This window comes from Telmatherina bonti (genome assembly GCF_933228915.1).
Source record: "Telmatherina bonti genome assembly, chromosome: 3".
Lineage (NCBI taxonomy): Eukaryota > Metazoa > Chordata > Actinopteri > Atheriniformes > Telmatherinidae > Telmatherina > Telmatherina bonti.
This window is the reverse complement of record NC_136621.1, coordinates 28,715,958-28,737,316: the sequence shown is the minus strand read 5'-3', so window position 1 is coordinate 28,737,316 and position 21,359 is coordinate 28,715,958. Positions and strand designations below refer to the sequence as shown.

Below are 21,359 nucleotides of genomic sequence, written 5' to 3'. Positions count from 1 at the left end.
AGCACAACAAAGTGATTGATTAGTGCATTCACTATAAAAAAAAACAACAAAAAACTCATGAAGTCAAATGTATTGTGGTAAAACTTTCAGAACAGTGGACTCTTACCATCTCCAGGGTCAACAATCTCAACAGTCGTGGAGTCGGGAAACTCCAGTACTGCCATGACTGGGTCTGATAGTTGTATCTCAAAGGTTTCAGATGCCTCAAACTCCTGATCTGTAAATATCTTCACCCTCCAGGTGGCTGTGGTCTGCCCAGGGTTGAACTGGACCTGCTTCTGGGCCTTACCACGGAAGTCCTTGTCCTTCTCGGCCGTGCCATCCTTAGTTGCAATACCTGCAGAGGAGGGACACACATGGTTTAAGCAGTAACCAAGAGGAGATATTAAAACTGAGATAACTGTGTGTATGTGCTGTAGATTTATTTTGTGAATTCTCCATGACATGACATTATCTATTATTGTGTTTGTTCTTTTTTTTGCTTCTTGCATCATGTTACCCTGAATCTATGTCACACACAAATGGATGATGTGATCAGATACATCATCAGGCTGTGATTTCATTGTTGGGTGGAAGAAAATAAAGTTATGTGTAGTTTTAGTTGGACTACTTTCAAAGAGAAGGAATAGGGCAACAGCTAAAATAAGAAAAGTTTTATGCATTTAGGTAACTGTTAAGTCTTCTTTGGTAATATTACCAAACATCCAGCAGTCTTAAATGAAACCTGGAAAGGAAGTTTGCATTTTGTGTTGGGTGCAGAAACTTTAGTCAAGCTGTTAATATAGCAAATGTGTCAATGAATCTGAATAAAACACATCACCATATTACACTGACTCAACACTTACTGACAAAAGAGGTTTCTCCCAGGTAACCTCTACGTTTCAGTGTCACTTCCAAGAATTTCGCATCTTCGTCCACCAAGTAGTATTCCCTTTCCAGAGATATCCAGGCCCAGTTGAGTCGAAATGGCTGAGGCTTGAGTTTATTCCCACCTAGACAGAGAGAAAGTCGCCTCATTTAAAGCTCCTTTCTACTGTGCCAGCATCTGCTTTGTTCATATTAGGAGTCAGTGAAGTTTGTGTCTGCAATCTGATGTAGACTCAGGGATAAAAACAAGAAAAAAGAGAACATTATAGTTTTAAGAAAGGCAAAAATTTACAGTTTATTTTTTTTTATGTAACTTCATTGTACCTTAGGAAGAGTTGTAATTCTCATTTTTTGTTCATTTTTAGGTTTGATTCTTATCTTATTCATAACTCTGTATGGTAGTAAATATAACCCTCTGTATGCTGTATGTATGTAAAGCAGGTCGTTTTTCTTTGCACTAAAACCTGATTGCACAGCGTTGTTTAAATATGTATTATCACACCTTTTACCACAGTATTATCTGCATTGTCCAAACTGCAACTGACAAGAAATATCTAAAGCTTCGACTCATGTAGCTCTGATCCACAACCATACATCCACTTCTTAACCCGCAGAATCTCATGACTTGTATAATCCCTCTACCTGTCAGCTCAGTTTAGATCATTGAGTCAATGCTTACTACTTCAGAGATTGTTAAGGTAATAGGTTCTCTTGCATAATCTGAGTATTTTTTAATACCGCCTCAAAACAGCCTGTCTTATCCTTCAGTGAGACGAGCCTGGTGACCTGTGACGTTTGATGTGAAACTGCTCAGGCTCAATGGATTCTCTTGAGTCTGGATTAGGGAGGTGTCTCTCGTTAGTTTTGCACGGCTCAACACACCGACAGCAGCCTCGCTGATCTAACTCTGATCAAGCTGCATTGAGGAGAAAATCTATAAGTCTTTTGAAGTTCATAAAGATTTTTAGGAACAGGTGACTTTCATTCAGTGAGATGCAAAATGAGTTTCAGCTTTGAAAGAGACATGAAAGATAAAAGCAACCATTACCTGTAGAACAACAGAAGGAGTCGGACAATAAAACAGCACTGAGCTCAGTTTTGCTTCAGTGATGAAGAAAAAGGCAGCGGTCTTTATGCTATGTGACTGGGGAGAATGAAAGCACAAGGAGGCTGAGTTGGGGTACTGGTGATGGGAAGGGGGATACTTCCTAAAAACCACATGAACACTGAAGCCAAAACAGGTCACAACAGAGGCAAACCACACTCACTGAAAGGCTACAGCGAGCTTAGATCATAACAACAAATGAAGAAAATGCTGATTTTTGACTGGATATCCAGTGGAATCTAATAACTTGTAAAACCATGAAAATCATATATCCTTTCACAGTAAAGTTCAACAGATTGGAGTTCAGTGTGTTCATTTTCTCTGCCATCCACCACTCAGCTGGATATGTTAATGCTTTGGTGAAGCTAGGCGACAGAGTGGCAGAGACCTCAATCATGCTCCACGCTCAGGTTTCCTGCAGTCACAGCTAAAAATACAGGAAACATGTATCATGTCTGTTTAGGTCCAACCCAAATTCTTCAAGTATAGATGCACGGCATGCACAAAATGATAAGAAAAAATGTACTTGCCTTGTTTTCTATGAGGCAACTAGGCATTGCCAAACAGGTAAACCTCTGACTGAAAAGATTTGGGTTCAATTTGCACTGAAGAAAGAATAAAATCTTTGTTCCACCAAAAAAAAAAGCCATCATTTCTAGCCTGATTAACTGTACCAACCAAAATGAAGGGAAAGGGTAAAAGAATCATGAAAGGCAGATAGAAAATCTTAGACAAACTTCAATTACTACATTGTCTTAGTGCTTGAGAGAAGGGGAGCCCTGGCAGCTGGCCCTATTTGGAGCTGATATGAGGAGAAGCTTAGTCAGTGGCTATCATCAAGGATTATCAAATGAACATAGCCAAGACAAAAAGCTGCTTCAGTTTTGGGATAATGCGATCATGCAGCTTTAGGTTTGTGTAATAAGAAAAAGAGAAAAGTACAACAATGAAGTTTTATGAATGAGTCCAGAAATGAGAGAGTTTCTATTTACCACTATACCTTGTGCGAAGCTTTTTGTCTAAAATGTCTTAACTTTCCCTGTCACATTGCTTTCTTATAATGTGTGTATGGTATGAGCCTTGAGGCTTGATATGGCCTAATGTGGACATGTCAACTTGTTCAAGGACTTTTTATTATAGCTTGCAACGTATTTAAACGTCCAATCACATAATGTGGTGACAGCTCACAGGTTGCCGATCTCGCACTGAAACTGTTAAAGCACCATTTTAAAGGTCAGTAATGAACCATCTATCTATAGGAGGATGACATTTCATTTCTCATCAGAGGCAATTAACTCAAAGAACTCAAGAAACTCCATATGTGTTTCAAACAAGAGGACTAAGGGAAGGAGCTGAAGGTGAGTTAATGGAGCACTTACATATTTCTGTTTTGTTTGAGAGCACAGGTGGGCAGGAAGGAAACACATAACTGATCTAGGTAGTGTTTAGCTATGTGGACTCATTTCTTCAAAGTTAGTGTTAATTGCTGAATTTTTATAATGAATTAATTATTTCATACGAGTTAAATGCAGTCCGATTCCTGTGTGTGTGTTTTCTGTGAATACTGACAAAGAAAGCTTCTTCTAAAGATACATCCAACAAAAGTCCAAATAATTTAAAAAAAAAACAAAAAAAAACAATGAAAAAAAAATCAGAGGAAAAAAACATGCAATCAGTAATCATGAGGAAAACATAAAATCTTACGATGAAAAGCTGAAACTGCAAATACAGTAGAGATGGTGAAAGAGGGGGAACAGGTAAACTTGTGAGAAAGCTTAACAAAAAAAAATAAAAGCAAAAGGTTAAAAAAAAAAAAGAGGAAAACTTTAAATGATCAGCAGGAAAAGAACAGAAAATTAGGTTCAAGTAAAGAGTCGTTGGTGATGAGGTTGTTTGGAAGGTGCTAAAGTCAAAGATGTACAAGGAACTACAAAGGATGAATTATTTTAGGTGACACACTTTGCCGGTTGCTTTTTAGTGGCTTTGGGTCAAAAAGCAAAGTAATCCTGCAGGGCTGTACAAAAGCAAAATGCCACTCATCCACCCATCTTCTCAGTCATGCTTACACACAAAGTCACATCATAGCAAGGGTCTCCCTCAGTTTCCGTCTCTATGACTGTCTCTCCCTGTTTTGCAAACCTTTCTTTCCCGCCAGACTCTGTGAGGAGCAGAGGGACAGCTGTACTCCACCAACCTCCTCCCCCTCCGTGTTGCCCTTCTTCCCTGTGCCGGCTTTGTTCACTTGGTGGCCGAACAACTGAGAAGGACAGCAGGCCACAGTCTGGGTGGGCCAGATCTACCACCATGGCGAGTCTCCCCGCCTGCCTCCGCATTGTTCGCAACAGCGTAGGAGTGGGGAATCTCCCTTCTCTGACTTCTTTTGTACATGCTGTCAGACAGTGAGCTTGAAGCTGGCATTCGCCTTAACAAATCAAGAATTAATCAGGATGCCAGACTTCCCACGGTTACATGGACATAGTTCTTCAGAAAGAGACTAAATTGTTTTTAATTAGCTATGAAGAGAAAATAAAGATCGTATGGAGAAAAGTAGCTGAAAACACGGTGGCAAAGAGAGCACCTGCGATGTGATTTCAGATACCACCAATGGTTTGATTTATTACAATCTTTATGACACTCATACTATATTAGACCAGCAATCAAATCCAATACTCACAGTAGCTTCTGGGCACAGCTCACATTTCCATTAGCTTTCAAACTGGCAATCATCATAATTTCTGCTTGGATGAAAAGTTTTATTGGTTGCATGTGTTTCCAAATGTCACAATCAACAGCTATTCAATAAATTAGCTGCAGTGGGATTCATTGCCTGCATAGAAAGGCAAAGGATACGACAAATAGTTAGATTTTTCTGAGCAACGCCACCTCCAGACCTCCAGTAAGAATATCATTATATTTCAATTCAGTTCCACTGATTATTTTTTTAGGATGGTACAAAATTCAGGAAATTTCACCATTACCACACTAATTCGGTGCAGCATATGAAGTGATTCTGTAAATCAGATAACCACTTTAACCACCAATAACCACCAATTTTCCCTTTACCGTCGTGTTCCACATGAGCTCGTGATTACATGGCACTGCTATTGGTACCATACATAGATGCAGTGGGATTGTGGGTCAGGCCGGGAATAACACTGGAGAGGAAGCTCAGCATGAGGCTTTGACGTCCACCAGTGTGATGCAAGAAAGAGCAACATACTAAGAATATCCTCATCAAATGACAAGCATCACATTAATGCATTTCCTTATCAGTCATACTGTACATATAAATACTGGGGAAGTTCCAGTCAGCTATGCTCAGTATTTAAGTGTCACAGGTTTTAAAGGGACCCGTCTGACCAAAGAGATGTCCGAATGTTGGAAACAGAGAAGTAATAACCTGTAAAAGGGTTGGTTCGTCTTGCTCTCTGCTCTTCCAGGAATTTATAGTGGGAAGCATATCAAAATGTCTGCCTTGCTGCTTCTGTTTAGGACACGCGGATGATTTATGGGTGCAAACAATTCACTATAGTCTGAGAGCCACATCGTCTGACCCCTGCTTGACGCCGTAACACAGACGCTCACCATCTTTGTAGAAATCTGATATTATAACAAACATGATACTGAGAGTTATTATCTTTAAACCAAAATATGAAACAAGCAAATTTTAAATGAAGGAAAATGACTTAAAGTCTATGCTAAATGTCAGCATGCAGTGCGAACTACGACGCAGTCAGGAATTTGACTGGTATTTTGTTCTACTGTTTTGGTTCTGTGTGTCCTTTGCACATTAAAACAAGTTTTTCCAGATGCAACTATTTGATCATAAACCAAAGAAGTGGGACAGAAAAAGGCAAATGGGACACAAACGTTTATCTGACCTTTGAGCTGAAAATACAAGTATCGGCTTCACAGTTGTGTTAAGACATTTCACTCTGGACCAGAATGATGGATGCATGAAAAGACTCAGACCAAGAAACTAAGGTTTCCATGTCACTGGTGTGGCCCAAAAGGAAATCAGAAGAAACTCAGTGACAGCTTGACTAGGCATTGCAACAGCTTTGCCATATGAGAGCAGATAAGAATAACCGCTGTAGCCATACATCATTACTCCCCTCCCTTGCAGCCCTGCAAGCACCATAAATCAAGGCTGAAGGAAAAGGACAAAAAGAGACCCAAAGAAGGAGGGGATAGTTTATTGACATGGAAAGGGGAATCCCCAAGAGGACAGAAATGGAGACGTGGTTAAATGATGAACGCATCAAAGAAATGAAAAGGTAATGCCCTGAAGAGCTCTTTGAGGATGGATGGAGGGAAAGTGAGAACAGAATGGGGTGTGGTGGAGAAGGACTGATAGGCCTCAGCTTCTCCAAGTCACAGGGGGGCCCGACTGTGGCACCATTAGCCAGTAAATCTCTTGTGACTGTTGACACAAGTGACATGTAAGATCCCCAAACACAGTTAGGAAGTGGGAGTATAGCGTCGTCATGTCAGTCAGCAGGCAGTCCTGGACCACATGAGTGCATGTAACGTATAAAGACAAATTATAAAAGTCTGCCTTTTTAAGATATTTTTTTTTTTCTATTTGTAGCTTCCCCCTTCCATCTTCCCCTTCACCTGGAGAGGTGCCCCTCCAGGACATGCACCTCCATGGTGGAAATCCAGGAGTTATCAGGCTATCTGAAATTGGGTTGGATTTCTGTGGAGCTGGGAGTGGGGTGACCACAGACTGTGAAAGGGGATCCCCTGCAGTCTTTCTCACATATTCACCTGTCTACTTAGGAGACCACTTCACTTTAAGCTCCTGCTCTGTCTGTGCCGCTGGAGTCTGGAGTCTCTGAGGAAGTGCATTCCTCTCCTTGACTCTAAATGATCACATAACACTCAACCCACCAGGGTTTTATGATCCCTCTGGGGGGCAGGGAAACTATATTGTTGCCTTTGGGAAAAATAAGGCCAGTTCAACCTATCTATATGCAAAGACTTATTCTCTTTTTTTTTTGTCTGTTCATCAGACAGGGTGGTAAGAAGTGGAAGCAAAAAACATGAACAACAAAAATCCTCACAGTGTCAGTGATTTCTAGTGGCTTACTGAAGCCCTGCTGGGTAGACAAGGGTATATACTAGTAGTATATCCACTTGTAAAAACAAGTATTTATTGCTTCAGTATCCCACTGACTGAAAGGCTTCAGGGAGTTTCTGACCTGGTCACTTGCATGCAGATTATTGCTTTTCTACCTGAAATCCCCAGCAAAGGGAGAGACCAAACTGACATGGACCACAGTTTTGTCTATAAGAAGAATGCTATCAAAACTAAAGACATCAGTTGGGTTTTCAAGGCAGGCTGTGAGAATTGGTCAATATTCAATATAGCAAAAAAAAAAAAAAAAAAAAACATATATACACGAGTAGTCTACTTCAAACATGGTTGCAATATTAACCAAAAAAGGTGTCAAATTTCACAGCGAAAGAAAAAAAAGTCCTCTTTCTCTCAAGCACCATTTATCACTTCACTTCTCTCTGCAGCTTTCTCACCAAAGCAGTTGGATTTCTGAGATAAGGGTCTTGCAGGTCACAGGGAGCAACATGTGCAAACCTCGCATGAAACTGAACTGTTAAATTGACCTACCACCGTGATTTAACTATAAACCAGTCTCTGAAAAGTTTGGACTCTATTTGAAAGAAAAATTATGGTAGTAATGAATGATGTAAAAGTAATTTACTGTTAGGAATAGTAACATATCCGCAAAATATGAGGAGGCAAAATAGTTATCCATCAGTTGGTAGATTGATCTTTCCTACTCCTTTCTGAAATGTCCTTGGGCAAGATCCTGAACTCCACTTTGCTTTCAGTATGTTCTGCACTTGCAAGTTACTTTGGATAAAAGTTTGTGTTAAATGAAGGCAACGTCCGTTCACTTTGTACTTCTTATCTCAATTCGGTTTGTGGGGGTACCTTCTTTTTAAATACATAAATAACAATTTTTAAGTTGATTCCAGTAACATGTTGCAACGTAAATCTTCTCTTCTGGTCCCTGAGCTGTTTTTTGATTGATAAATTTACCCTTTTAGGCACAAATAATTGATTTTTTCTGTTCTTCTGATAATTAACTCAGCATTGAGGAGAGAGAACAGCGTTGGAGCAGGATTGTAGGATGGATGATAAAGGACTAGGTAGACAATTGGAAATTGGTTTATTATTTTTTTTTTTTTTCTGATAAAATGTACAACACTTTTCCATGAGAAAACCCTTGAAGAAAGTATTCCTGACCTTCTTGTGAAGAAGCATGGCTACAGCACATGTAGAGACAAGTATCTTTTCAAAGCTGCCAAGTCCCTTAAGCAGCTCCCCTCATCACTACAACAGAGGGGTATTTTAGGTCAGAGGCCACACTCAAATTGAATATATCATTGACACATACCAAGTTAAATCTTTCAGGAAACGATACAAAGTTTAATTACTACTGATAATTACTACCAATCCTTATAAAGCAGCATATTTGTCTGTACCTCATGGTCAGCACATTGTATGTGTCCATGAAATACCATACACAATCAGCCACCACTTGAAACAAAACTAAAAGATTTTCTACTTTATAATCAGTTTTTTGTTGTTAAAGTATTTTCAAATGAGCTCTTACAATTAATAATAATTCCTGCTTTTTCATTAATTGAATTAGCGATGTGAGATTTTTCTCACTTGCAAAGATTGTTACCAAATGCCAGAATGAGTGGATTATCTTGGGTGCAAATCTCTCCTGACCTAAAGTTTTACCTTCAACACAAACAGTTCACCTGCTTAGATTTATTAGCAGATAGCCTGACCATTAGCATGCTCTACAGCTACATGTTCCTGCTTGTCCAGGATAATGCCACCTTCTCCAGAAGTCACCACTTTGGCTGGCTCATGTTGCTTTTCTAAAATCTGGCAGTAAGTAAGCTTAAGCTAATCACTATAGCAACTATAGAGCAGAAAATACAGTCTTAATCACATTAGTTTTAGAATTTGCCTCACTGTGTGAACCATGATGTAACAGAAACACAGTTTATATGCCTGGTTTTGTTGTGATGGCTTGAACAAAGCCAACAGAAAAAGGAGTGTTTCGCTAATTGAAGCCCTTGTTCTCCTTTCCTGTTGTTTAAACCCACACTTAAAGATAGAAAAGCTCTCCTTTAGTACCTTATTAAGACACAAAGAAGTATTACTGAAAATACTGGTGTGCAGTGTAGGTTACATAATAATAGTAATTGCACTGTTTCGGTTAATCTCAGAGCTAATTCTCTTCTTAATAAAAATACATGAAATATATTGAAATTAAACCAGTCACAAAAAGGGTGGAGAGATGCAGTTAGCATGCTTCAGTCCATACCAACCTGAATCTTGATAAATTGGTGCTCTTATCAATCATATAATTTCTCTTCTGTTATATTATCACTGAGATGAACTACAGAACAGCATAAAAGTGAGGTTAATTGATCTGCCAAATAGCTGTAGAAATATTACTATCTATCTATCTATCTATCTATCTATCTATCTATCTATATATATATATATATATATATATATATATATATATATATATATATATATATATATATATATATATATATATATATATATATATATATATATATATATATATATATATATATATATGTATATACATAAATATTTCTCTTTATCCTTACTTTTATGCCACTCTGAATTGATTGCCACATTGCTATGTGATATCTGTTGAAGAAGGTTTTCTAAATTTTAGAAGTTAGAAAATCCTGACTTTTACACTTACCACTAATAATAGATAGTTAAAAAGACAAAAAGGAAACATGATTTTAAAAACCAAAATATGATTTTGATATATTGTTATGCGACCTGTTCAGGGTGTAACCCGCCTCCTGCCCAAAGAGTGCTGGGATAGGCTCCAGCTCACCTGTGACCCTTAATCATACTAAGCGGTTTGGATAATGAATGAATGAATATTGTTATGCATGACTGTACTCGTTCACTTCATTCAGTCACTCCAAGCAGATGATAAAAAGTGACATTTGAAAGCTTGGAGAAGGACCCTAAAGAAAGCATCCTTTTGTTCATTAACAATAAAGTTTCAAGCTTGTGACACTCTTTCACTTTTACAAACTCACAGTCAGTGTTTGGCTTAACTCTCCTTTGACCCCTGCCTTTTAAAGCCCCTACCCTTTCCACTGGCCTGAACAGAGGCGGCACCTCTGTACTGGGTGTCAGTCATGGCCAACTGCCCTAAGTCTTTGTGATGCAAACACTTGAGTGATTGACAGAGAGCAGGAAGTTTAGGTTTTTTTCTTTAGTAGCCTTTAGAAGACAGATGTACTCTGAGAAAAACTTCCCTCAAACGTTTCCTCAGTAATGAGGCCCAGTTTGGTTTTGTGGTATGGTGGTTTGGAGTATTAATAATGCAGGGCTCCTACCGTTGTCTTCGACTGTGAAAAAGAAGATATCACTTGTGGCGTTGCTTCCATCCAGCAGCACATAACAGATCTTCATGTCATTGATGTCAGCTGTTGGTGTGACAAATATAGAGAGATATAGCATCAGCTGATCCATTACGATAACTGTGACGACAAAGACACTTTTACAAGGTTTTAGTTACAGACATTAGACAGCAGTTAATGCCATTTTAACTGCAGGATGAATGTTATGGATGTTTACTTTTAATTGTGGTAATCTAATAAGTGTCTTTACTTTTAGGGTGCTCTTTAGTACACTCTCAGATAGATAATCCAGCATCGGCTTTATGGTACAACTATCCCACCCAACCTTCATCCAAGTCTTTTGACCTATTCTACTTCAGAGAAATTGAATGTTTGAGCTTATGTGTGCACACTTTTGGTCAAAGTAGGATATAACGCAGAAAAATCAAGACTGTCACTAGTTTTCACCATTTTGAAAGACCTGGTTGTTGATGCATTCACTATATGAAAAGAGTTAGGATTGATGTGGAGTTGTTATCTGATGTGCAATATTTTTGTACATATGTACAGTATCCACTCATGTTTTATTTCAGTTTCCGTCCTGAAATGTCAGGCTTTTCAAGATTATTCCATACAACAAAGACACAGTAATAAGAACTATATTGAAAGATATAATATTATGCCACCTTACCTTGTGTGAAAGTCTTGATGCTCTCATTTCCCAGTGCAGTGTTCATGATGAATCCATGCAGTGGAGGCTCAGACACAATGTACTTCAAGATTTTCTGAGGACTGTCTCTGTCCTCTGACCGAAGGACCTTGCTGGTGATCACGAAGCCCAGGTGTCCTGTTTGGAGGACTTTCAGTGATGCAGCTGCTTTGTTAACCAAAATCTGGGGTACACCGTTGTCTACTGTATTAATGTGAATGGTCATCATCTGAGGCTTGCGAGTCTCATACACAGTGTCAGGAAAGACATAAAAATCTGTATGAGTGCCGTCTGTAACAGTAAAAGAGAAGCTGTCTTCATTGGTTTCAGTGCCATCGTGTTTATAGCTGATAAGATTCTCATTCAGGTCCTGCTTGGTGAAGGTTGTGATTGGTTTGGTGTTATTAAAAAGCAGCTGACCATGCACCGGCACCTGAGTGACTATAAAGCGCAGCAGGTTGTCAGGCGTGTCCCGATCCTCAGCTGTTAGCTCAAATGGTGTGATGAGCTTGGTTTCTCCCTCGTCAACAACCAGTTTGTTAACAGTCAGTACAGGTTTCTTATTATCTACATCAGTTATGGAAACTCTGAAGGTTCGGAAAACGGGATTGTAGCCATCTGTCACCTCAAACTCAAAGCTGTCCATTTTCATCTCATCATCTGAGGTGTGGATGTAGTAGATCTTGTTGCCAGCTAGCTGCAGTTGAGTGAAAGTAGAAATGGGAACACCTGGATGATCTGTACACTCCAAGTGTCCTCTGCTAGGTGCTCTCGTGATGCTAAAGCTGAGGTACTCATCAGGACTGTTGATGTCAGTGGTACTGAGGAGATCTGTAGTAAGAGTTACTTTTCCTCCTTCTTTGAGTGTCACACCTTTATTGACAACGTCTGGGAAAACCATGTCAATGCTCCCAATGTTAATGTAAAAGTAGCGGTCAATAAGTGGATTGATGCCATCTGTGACATCAAATTTCAGCAGATCCCGGATGCCCTCCTGGCCTGTATGCACATATTGAATGAGTTTTTTGTCAATTTCATCCTGTGTGAAATTCATTCCCAGAGTTATGTTTCCTAAAACATCACCGAATTTGCCAATACGCTGAAGGAAGCCCTGGCCAGGTCCGTACCGCACAACATATGTTAGTTTTTTGTCTTCTGAGTCGAGATCTGTCGCCTTTAAAACTCTGTTACTGATGAGTTTCGTCTCTCCAATCTCCACATCAAGACCATCATTGATAGCCATTCTTGGTGTCTCATCATCTACAGGAATAACCATGATGAGAACAGTTTTTTCCACTTTGTGTTTGCCATCTGACAATCTGAGCTCAAAGCTATCTTCTTTGGTCTCAGAGTCATCATGTTCATAAACAATGTTGGATGCTTCTTTTATTTGTTCCAAGTTGAACTTCTCCACTGGGATTGTACCAGTGCTGAGCTGCTGAACTATTGCACCATGCTTAGGATTTTTGATGATCTCAAAATGCAGTTCGTCTCCAGGGATGTCAGCATCAGCTGCATTCAGAATTGGCGTGTCAATAACAAGACTCATGCCTTCCATGACCACAAACTCGCGTATGAAAATCTCAGGCTTCTCATCGTTTGCTGGAATGATGACAATGGGGAGGAAATGGCGCTCAGAGAAGTTAATACCATCAGAGCAGCGGAAAGTGAAGCGATCCTCCAATGGTTCAACTCCTTTGTGGATACTTTGGACGTAGTAGATATGACCAAGCGTGACATCCTTAATCGTAAAAGCAGTAATAGCAGTTCCAGCTCTTGATTTCTCAGAACCAGTAGCCGGAGAGATGTTCTCCACATAGCCAGATGTTGGCTGGACAATGATGGTGCAAAGGATATCGTCATTGTTGGTGTCAACATCCTCAGCGTGAATATGATGTAAGGTAATGACATTCTTCTCCCCTTCTACCACAACAAACTGCCCGCCAACACTGACAATGGGTGGAATGCTGTCAACAGGAAGGATGGTTACCTGAACAGTCACACTTTGGACCTTGTTGCCTCCCACCACCCACTGATCAGACATATCAGACAAAGTTAAGTTGAAGGAGTCATGTTTTTTGACTGGACCAATTTCTCCAGATGTGTGAGCATACACCACCATCCCATTGATGATGTCTTCCTGGGTGAACCTTTCAGCGGGAGCACCACCAACAAGGATTTCACCCAGCCTGGGATGTTCTTCAACAATAAAAGTGAGCATTAGGTCATCTGTGTCTTCATCACGACCCTGAATGACATTACTTGTTATCTCTGTTGCTCCGTTTTCTAGCACATCAATGGAGGCTCCCAGCAGGCCCTCTGGTAGCATGATTGTTGGGCTCTCATCATCAACCGGCTCGATGGTGATCTTAACAATAATGGGTACCTCATGGAAACCATCACTAACTGCAAGTTTGATAACGTCACTAAGGGATTCTTCTCCACCATGAATGTAAGCTAGACGGTCATTTGCAATGTCGTCAAGCACAAACGTTTCACCGTTTGACATGTCAATCCCTAAATACTGGAGATGCCCATTTTGAGGAATCTGGGTCACAGTGAAGATGATATTTTCATCATCTGTATCCGCATCAGTGGCATGTAGCTCCTTCCTGGTAATAACATAAGTGTTTCTTTCCATAACAGTGAAACCTGTGTTGGTGATAATTGGTGGTTTATTGTCAACTGGCTGTAGAAAAATGGTGAACTGTCCATCTGCTGTGTTACCAGCTGTGTCTTCCACGATGAATGAGAATTGAGCCACTTTCGGGGTGATGCCCAGTTCCTGGTCTGGAGGTTTGTAAGCTACTTTGTGGTGATTAACCTGTGCTTGTGTGAACTCTGCGATGACAGTATCAGGGCTCTCAGTGAGTACAATTTCACCCAGAAAGCCTGGATTGTTCTCATCCGTGTCAGTTGGTGGTTTTGTGATGGTGTACTTCAGGTCTCTGTCATCTGAATCTAGATCAGTATAACACAAGAGGTTCTTTCTGAAGAATGTCAGCTCATATTCCTGGACTGTCATGTGAAGGGTTGTGCCTGGAACAAGCTCAGGGGCAAGATCATCAACAGGATGGATTTTAATGGTAAACTTGTGCTCCCCTGACTGATTAGGAGGGTCATTGTCATCCTGGACTCGGAACACAAACTGATCAATCACAGTGGTGGTGCTATGGGGTCCAATGTGACGATAGAACAGCTTTCCATCAAGAATATCCTGCTGAAACCATTCAGTTACCACCTGCTCAAATGTCTCATCTGTCTCACTGAACTTCCACTGAGACGAGTCAATGGGTGGCTCTACTTGCCTAAGCACGAGCTCCCCTACAGTGGAGTATGGCACTTCCAAGATAAACTTAATGGTGGAGTCCTCTGAGTCAATATCTGTTGCACTCAGGATGAAGGGAGAAATCTGCATAACTTGATTCTTGAACAGCACCAGGCCAGTGTTAGCATTAATAATAGGGGTCTCATCATCAGTGGGAGCAATAGTGATGGGGAACAAAAACTCCACTTCATTACTTCCATCAGTCATTCTAAAAATAATATTGTCACTATAGGTGTCGCTGCCATCATGCTGGTACACAACAATGCCAGCGTCTAGATCGGCAGGGGTGAAGAATTTCCTGCGTGAGCCCAGCACGGTCAGGTCTCCATGCTTTAAACCATCAACAACTGTGATTCTCACATCTTCCAGGTTATCCTCATCACTAATCTCAAGATTCTGTGAGCTCGAGAGGGCTCGAGATTGCCCTTCAAACAATAGTTGTCCTGTATTTTTGGTTGCAACAGGAGCCAAGGTATTCATAGGCTTCACCACAATCATAAAAGCAAAAGGATCAGACACTGCACCGTCCATATCTACAATTTCAAACTCAAGCTGGAAAATTCTCTCTTGTTCTGAGTCATCTGAGGGCGGCTTGTAGGCTATTTTCAGATCTTTGACATCTCTCTGGTAGAAGGAGGTGATAGGGAGATTCTGATCGTCTGTACTGATGATATAACCATTCTGAGGGCTCAGTGTGGAAGTAATGTTGAAGATCAGATCATCTGGGTCAGATTCAACATCTTCAGCAGCCAGCATGTCACTCGTAATAGCTGTCATCACAAACTGGTCAATCTCCATCATCATCATGGCTACAAAGCTGGGTTTCGGAGCTGTGTTCTCTGCACCCTCTTTGATTCTAACCATCATTTGGAAATGCTCTTGCATTATTGTGTTGCCCTCATTATCCTGCAGCTCTACCATCATTGGAATATAATCTCTGTTTGGTGAATTGGTTTTAGCGGTGTGTTTGTAGCGAATGCCCAATTTTATGAACTCATCACAATCAATCATTTGGCCATTGGCTGGGCTATTCAAAAGTGTGCCATACCTGGGAAGACCTCCAGCACCGACCAGAGCGGTGATCTTACACTGTGTGACGCCATCCTCAAAGGAAAACTCCAGAGCCTTTTTGTCAATGGGGCTGCTGTCACCATTCAGCTTTTCAACACTGAGGGGCATATTCCTGGTGAGGATCTCAAGCTGCTGGAAAACCACTTCTATTTCCAACATGAATGGGATGACGACTGTGTCTGTCTGCGAGTCATAACGAAGCTGAAGCTTTACACGATCCTTACTGGGACTCCGAGATCCAAAATGAGTGTATTTCACTTCTTCTGCTCCAAAAGAACAGGGAAACTTTTTTGGGGTCAACATCCCAGGTTTCTGGGCCAGTGGGTCATTGTCTAGAACTGTAATGTGGCAGCGGTCACTGGGCTGCACTTCTGTTACCAGGTCATTCACAGGATCAACAAACACCGACCTCCCAAAAGGCACCCTAATTCCATTATTAGCAATGATGATATTGTCTTCATTAGGTCTGGATCTGTGGTAAAAGAGGTTAGCTGGATCAAACTGCTGTGACGATACTGCAGCAAAACAGGAGCTTAGAGAAAAAATAAGCAGCAGGCGACTAAAAAATGCCACCTTTTTACAAAGTTGGGAATTTTGCAGACAACCAGCCATGTCCACTGCTAGTTGCCTTGCAATTTCTCTCACAAATCAGCAGAAGCAGGTGGATTCCTCTGCAAAGAAAAGAAAAAGCATAAAAATTAATCTCTCTGATGGTTTAGGCTTTTGAATCTGTCCTCCGTGTCTCTGTGTTTCAGTGTGGCCACACAGAGACACAAGTGTGGTGAAGGCTGCAGGGCTGTGCAGGTAATAATGAAACAGTAGACAGTGACAAGCACAGGCTCCTCCTTCTGTCAGCACAGGGAGGAAGCCTCCAACCCCCATTGCTAATTTAAGAAAAACCATTGGACAGGACTGAAAAAGTGCAGCCTTACCCCTCTCCTCTTCTCTCCCTCAAAAACGATGAAGACTGTTCAAAAGGACCAAATCAATTCAAAAAGCAAGATAATAAATTGTAGTAAAATTTGTATTTCCAAAAACTGGAACTATGCTGAAACAATTTAAACAAATCAGCAAATTGTGTCCACATGATAAGAAATTAGTAAACTCCTACACTTAAAACTATACTCCACCATGTGGAATTCTTAAGATAAATCAGCTGAACAAAATCTTTCAAAGTCAAGTTTACTGTTATTAAAAGGTTCATACCCAATAACTCATTTAAAAGGAACCTTATTATGGTAGTGTAAGACACCAGTGCCCTCTAATGGGTTAAAGTTGTGCATTCAAACTGGATTAGTAAAGCTGTTAATGGTATAATCTTGCTTGTATACGCTGTATTAAACAGATCTACATCAAATCATTTCACAAACAGTTTCAAAGTTACTTTGCAGTCAGCTTTTAAAATGTTTTTTTTAATATTACTGACCTCTGTGATTTGTAGAAACCTTCCCCTTCTAAGAGGGATAATGATTTATTGTTATGAAAACACAGGTCAGATGTGTTGAACTGCAACTACTTTAACTTTCTTAACAAGTCATACTGTTGTGAATATTTTAGCTGAAACAAACTTCAACTTCAAACTTTTTTTTATAAAGCACTTTTTATACAGACAAATAGACATAAATTCAATAGTTACTGTCTCTTAATTGAATGTTGATAGAAAATTGTGAATAGGAATCAACCAACATCTGGCTTACAAGGACAGATTGTAAATATATCATAAACCAACCTCAACAATTTCAACTCAGCAGTTAATGAACTAAAACTCAGCGTGTACTGCCAGCACAATCAGTGGCCTGAAGATGTGGGAGGACATTTGTATTCTGGTCTCAAGATAGAAAATTTCTGAGGTCATCACACCTGGGCACTGTAGTGACCAGTGGGTCCCACCCTGAGGAACAGTAAAATGGCATCACCTGGGAGGGCAGCTGTGAATGCACAGTTTCATCACACACAGAGAAAACACATTGCATCTCAAAATGTTTTCAAGAATTTCAACTGGATTACACAAAAATCAACATAAGTAATAACAAGAATTGACACAAATTTCTTGTTGATATAAACACATTTCTTCATCATCCTCATGTGATGTCTGCTATTAATGTTGCTCTGTCCACATGCACTGTATTTTTTGTATTTTGAATTGCTTCTTTGTATCAGCTCACATTGATATAAGACACGGTCTGACATATTTAGTGAAATTCTGTGATTGTTTCTCTGACAAGCAGTAGTTTTTTCATAATAAAACTCACAGGATTACTATTTCTTACCTATCTGATTTATATCAGGGAAAATCCCTTGTCTATTTTAACAGGATCTAGATATTTGAAGCAGGCGAGTCACTATGTTTGGTGGTTAATATGGTGTATACGAGCAGGAGTACAAGTTAAAAATAAAAAAGTAAGTGATACAGATACATTTGACAAGTTTTTTTCTTTAAAGATGCAGAGAAAACACAGTTGAGAAAAAGTGAGAATGCTCACTCCGTATCCTGCACAAGGTCATGTTGAGATAAAAATACTTACTTACCTTTTATGGACCATCTACACATGATGAAGTGAACCACTGGCATTGCTCAAAGATTTTCCCACTAATTTTTAAAAATATGCTGCACAATTTCTGTTTATAGTGGCTATAAATAAATAATCAGCTTTAAATCGTAAAATCTGATTGATAATTAATCTTGCTTTATTAGAAATTTTTTGTGTGCACAGCCTTTAGCAATTTCAATGATTTTCAGTGTAAAGGGGCCTCATTTATTGGTTAGGGAAATGCTTTCAGGTCCACACCGTGAAACACTCAGAAACCTTCCTCTGTGTGAGCCAAATAGCAGAGATGCCATGGGCAAACAAGTATTCTTTATCACACATTTCATTGCATCCTCTAAATAAATCTTGCCCTCCTCACTTGCCCATCCAAAAATAAAAGTGGGACAGAAATCAAACGGTGTGACTCTGGAAACAAACACAGCAAGCTTTTTATACAATTCAACTCCTGGCTTTTACTCACATAAAAATGAAGTTTAAAAAAAGAAAAGTCTAAGTGAAGAAGCTCCCTGTATCTTTTTCCGTGCATGAAACATGACAAATAAAAATATCTCAGTACAAATTAGTGTAGAGCTACTACTAAATGTGTCTGTTGTCAGGTTGCAGCACAGCATCCACTAAGTCATTAAGTTTTCTTTCTCCAATTTAGAAGTTAAAGACATGACATGTCTTTAATGAGGATCCAAGGTAAACAGACAGAGAAGCTGGGTCGAGGCCAGGCTTTGCTGCCCAGGATCAACTCTTCATCCAGGGGGAAGCTCATGATGACAGCAGGCACTAATGGCCTCATGATAGATGGAACAAAAGCCCAAGTGGATCCATCCCTTTATCTTCAACAGCCCTGCAGACTGAAGACGGGATTTACTTTCTGTCTTCTCGGAGCAGGTGTTGTCAGTGTGAAGCTGTGAACAGATGCTGATATTCATAATTTCATGCGTAATAGAAAATGCAAAACAGTTTTTGCTAAAGTGACATTTAATTTTCTTTTTAATCAGTTATTTGTGGCAGTTGTGTAAGCACATACTCACTGAAACGATATGTGTGGGTTTGTTTCAGTGCTTTACTTTGACATTCATACCACCTGTGTTCAAACAAATCTCAGTAAAATATCGTACATATAAAAACTTGTTATTTTGGGCCTTTCAGAAAGAACTGGTGCATCTGGAGCTTCAGATAATTGTGATGATTTTGGCAACTTCATTTATTTATACACAAACAGACCAAGCCTATATTAACACTGCGTATCTGTCTTTGTTACGTACAAATGATCATAGTAATCTCAGCAATAATGATTATAGCATTAATAACATTATTTACAAAATATAGCTTGGAATCAACTTACTTTTATTCACCGAGTCAAACAGGAGACCATCGGATCACACGCTAACAGCAGGTGTAACAAATGTATGATGATTATTCTTGACATTTTGATGATTTCTGGAACACGTATCACTCATAAAAACCTTCAACATTTGTTTACCCTGCAGTTTGGAATCACATGATTTGCTAATGCATTACTGCCTGTGTGGTTGTTTGTGTTTTGTAACATGTGTAAGAAGGTTTACAGATTGACAAGTCTAAACTTCAATGTGTCAGATCAGAAATATTTGATCTATTCTTAAATGTACAAATTGAAAATAAGGAACTCAGATTATATTTTGGTTTGCTTTCATCTCTAAACAGACATAAAGTATTTAAATAGAATAAAATATGTCAATATGACAGATATGAACACAGTTTATTGGCATGACAAATACAATGTTTATATAAACATAAATCTATGTAAAACAGAAAACATGTTAAAAAATATATAATGTAGTAAGTGATAAGTATATTTGAACCACATCCTCTTGCGTTGATATCGCTCATGTTATGTTTACAAATTTTTGTCTTGAGCTCAGTCATGCATGTCATGTGCATAAATGTGATCATACCCCCACCTTTTGTTTACTTCACTGCCAATTCACATTGTTAATTTACTTTGTCACAATTCTCCATGATGTAGATTCAGAAATGTATTGGAAACATCCCTCATAGTTTTTGATCCATATTGACAGGACTGCCTCACACAGTTTCTGCAGATTTATTCACAGCACATCCATGATGAGAATCTTCCATTCCAGCACATCCCAAAGGTGGTTGAGATGTGGTGACTGGCCAAGGCCAACAGTAAAGTCATCGTCATATTTAAGAGACCAATTTGAAATTATTGGGGCTTTGCTACAAGCTGCGTTATCCTTCAGGCAGGTTGTAGAAGATATGTCAGATATAGTGGTGTCAGACCAAGGACACGAAACCAGTGATAGAGGCGCTGCGCATGTTGAAAGAACCAACCCATGGATGTGTTAAGATCACAATGGCAAGTGTGGGGTGCTTTTGTGCAAAGCAAATAGCAAAGTAATAAAGATTGTCTAGTTTATTGACAGCAGTATTTGATGCCATTTTGTAGATGATGGAGTATTGAATCAGGAGTATTGTCTTCTTGACAAGGATTGTGAGGCAGAGTGAATAAAGCTTTATTGTGGAAAAGAAAAGCTGATCTAGCTTTGACTTTTGTCTGAAGATTATCAATGTGTTTGGAAAATGACATAGATGAATCCAACCAGATTCCTAGATATTTGTCACTTTTGACACAATCTCGGACCAATCTATCAGTGCAGCAGGTGTTGGAAAGCTGACTCAACCATGTCCACATGCCTGAATGCTTTCACTTACTGCCACATCATTGTCTGATTAGTTATTTATGTTAGTAAGTGTATAATGATGCATAAAGAATGTTTGAAAATTTAATCTAATGAGGATCTGAAGTCTAAGTGCAGCTAGATACAGAAATGGTCCTGCTGCTGCTCATAAATCCATTTTATTGGTGACCAGGTGTTTTCTTTTATTCATTAAAATCTTTTGCAGCAAGACCATTCACCTAACCAAAGTTATCTGATTCAAAGTGGCAATGAGGAAAAAGCACTGTAAAGGGTAAAGTGCAGGGGATGATGAGGAGCTTGGACAAGAGTCTTTGAAAAAAAGCTTTGACCTAAGAGAAGAGGTTCAACCCTGATAAACTCCTTGTCTCCTTAGAATAGCCAAAGAAATTCCCCTTCAACATTCTTTTTGCACTTCTAGCTAGCATCCAAATCATTCAGTCTGTTGTAAATATACACAGCGTATAAATAGAGGCTACTGAGACCTCTGGATCCAGTTCCGAGGAAGAAGAGGTTTGCATTATGCTGCACCGGAGGGGTTTGCTGGAGGGTGCCCATGACTGTGGTTGGGCTTTAGGGGCACACA

At 39.6% G+C, this 21,359-nt stretch overlaps 1 protein-coding gene across 1 annotated transcript in view; it reads right to left on the bottom strand.

The window, feature by feature from the left end:
• frem3 (Fras1 related extracellular matrix 3) overlaps nucleotides 1-16,283 on the bottom strand; it is a 32,692-nt gene extending 16,409 nt beyond the window's left edge. The window contains exons 1-4 of the mRNA XM_079264866.1: nucleotides 11,112-16,283; nucleotides 10,418-10,507; nucleotides 846-992; nucleotides 107-337 (exon numbers count right to left, since the gene is read on the bottom strand). Coding sequence (XP_079120992.1) covers nucleotides 107-337; nucleotides 846-992; nucleotides 10,418-10,507; nucleotides 11,112-16,140 — 5,497 coding nt within the window. The 5' untranslated portion in view covers nucleotides 16,141-16,283. The remainder of the gene's footprint in view (nucleotides 1-106; nucleotides 338-845; nucleotides 993-10,417; nucleotides 10,508-11,111) is intronic.
• Between the last annotated feature and the right edge of the window lie 5,076 nt (nucleotides 16,284-21,359).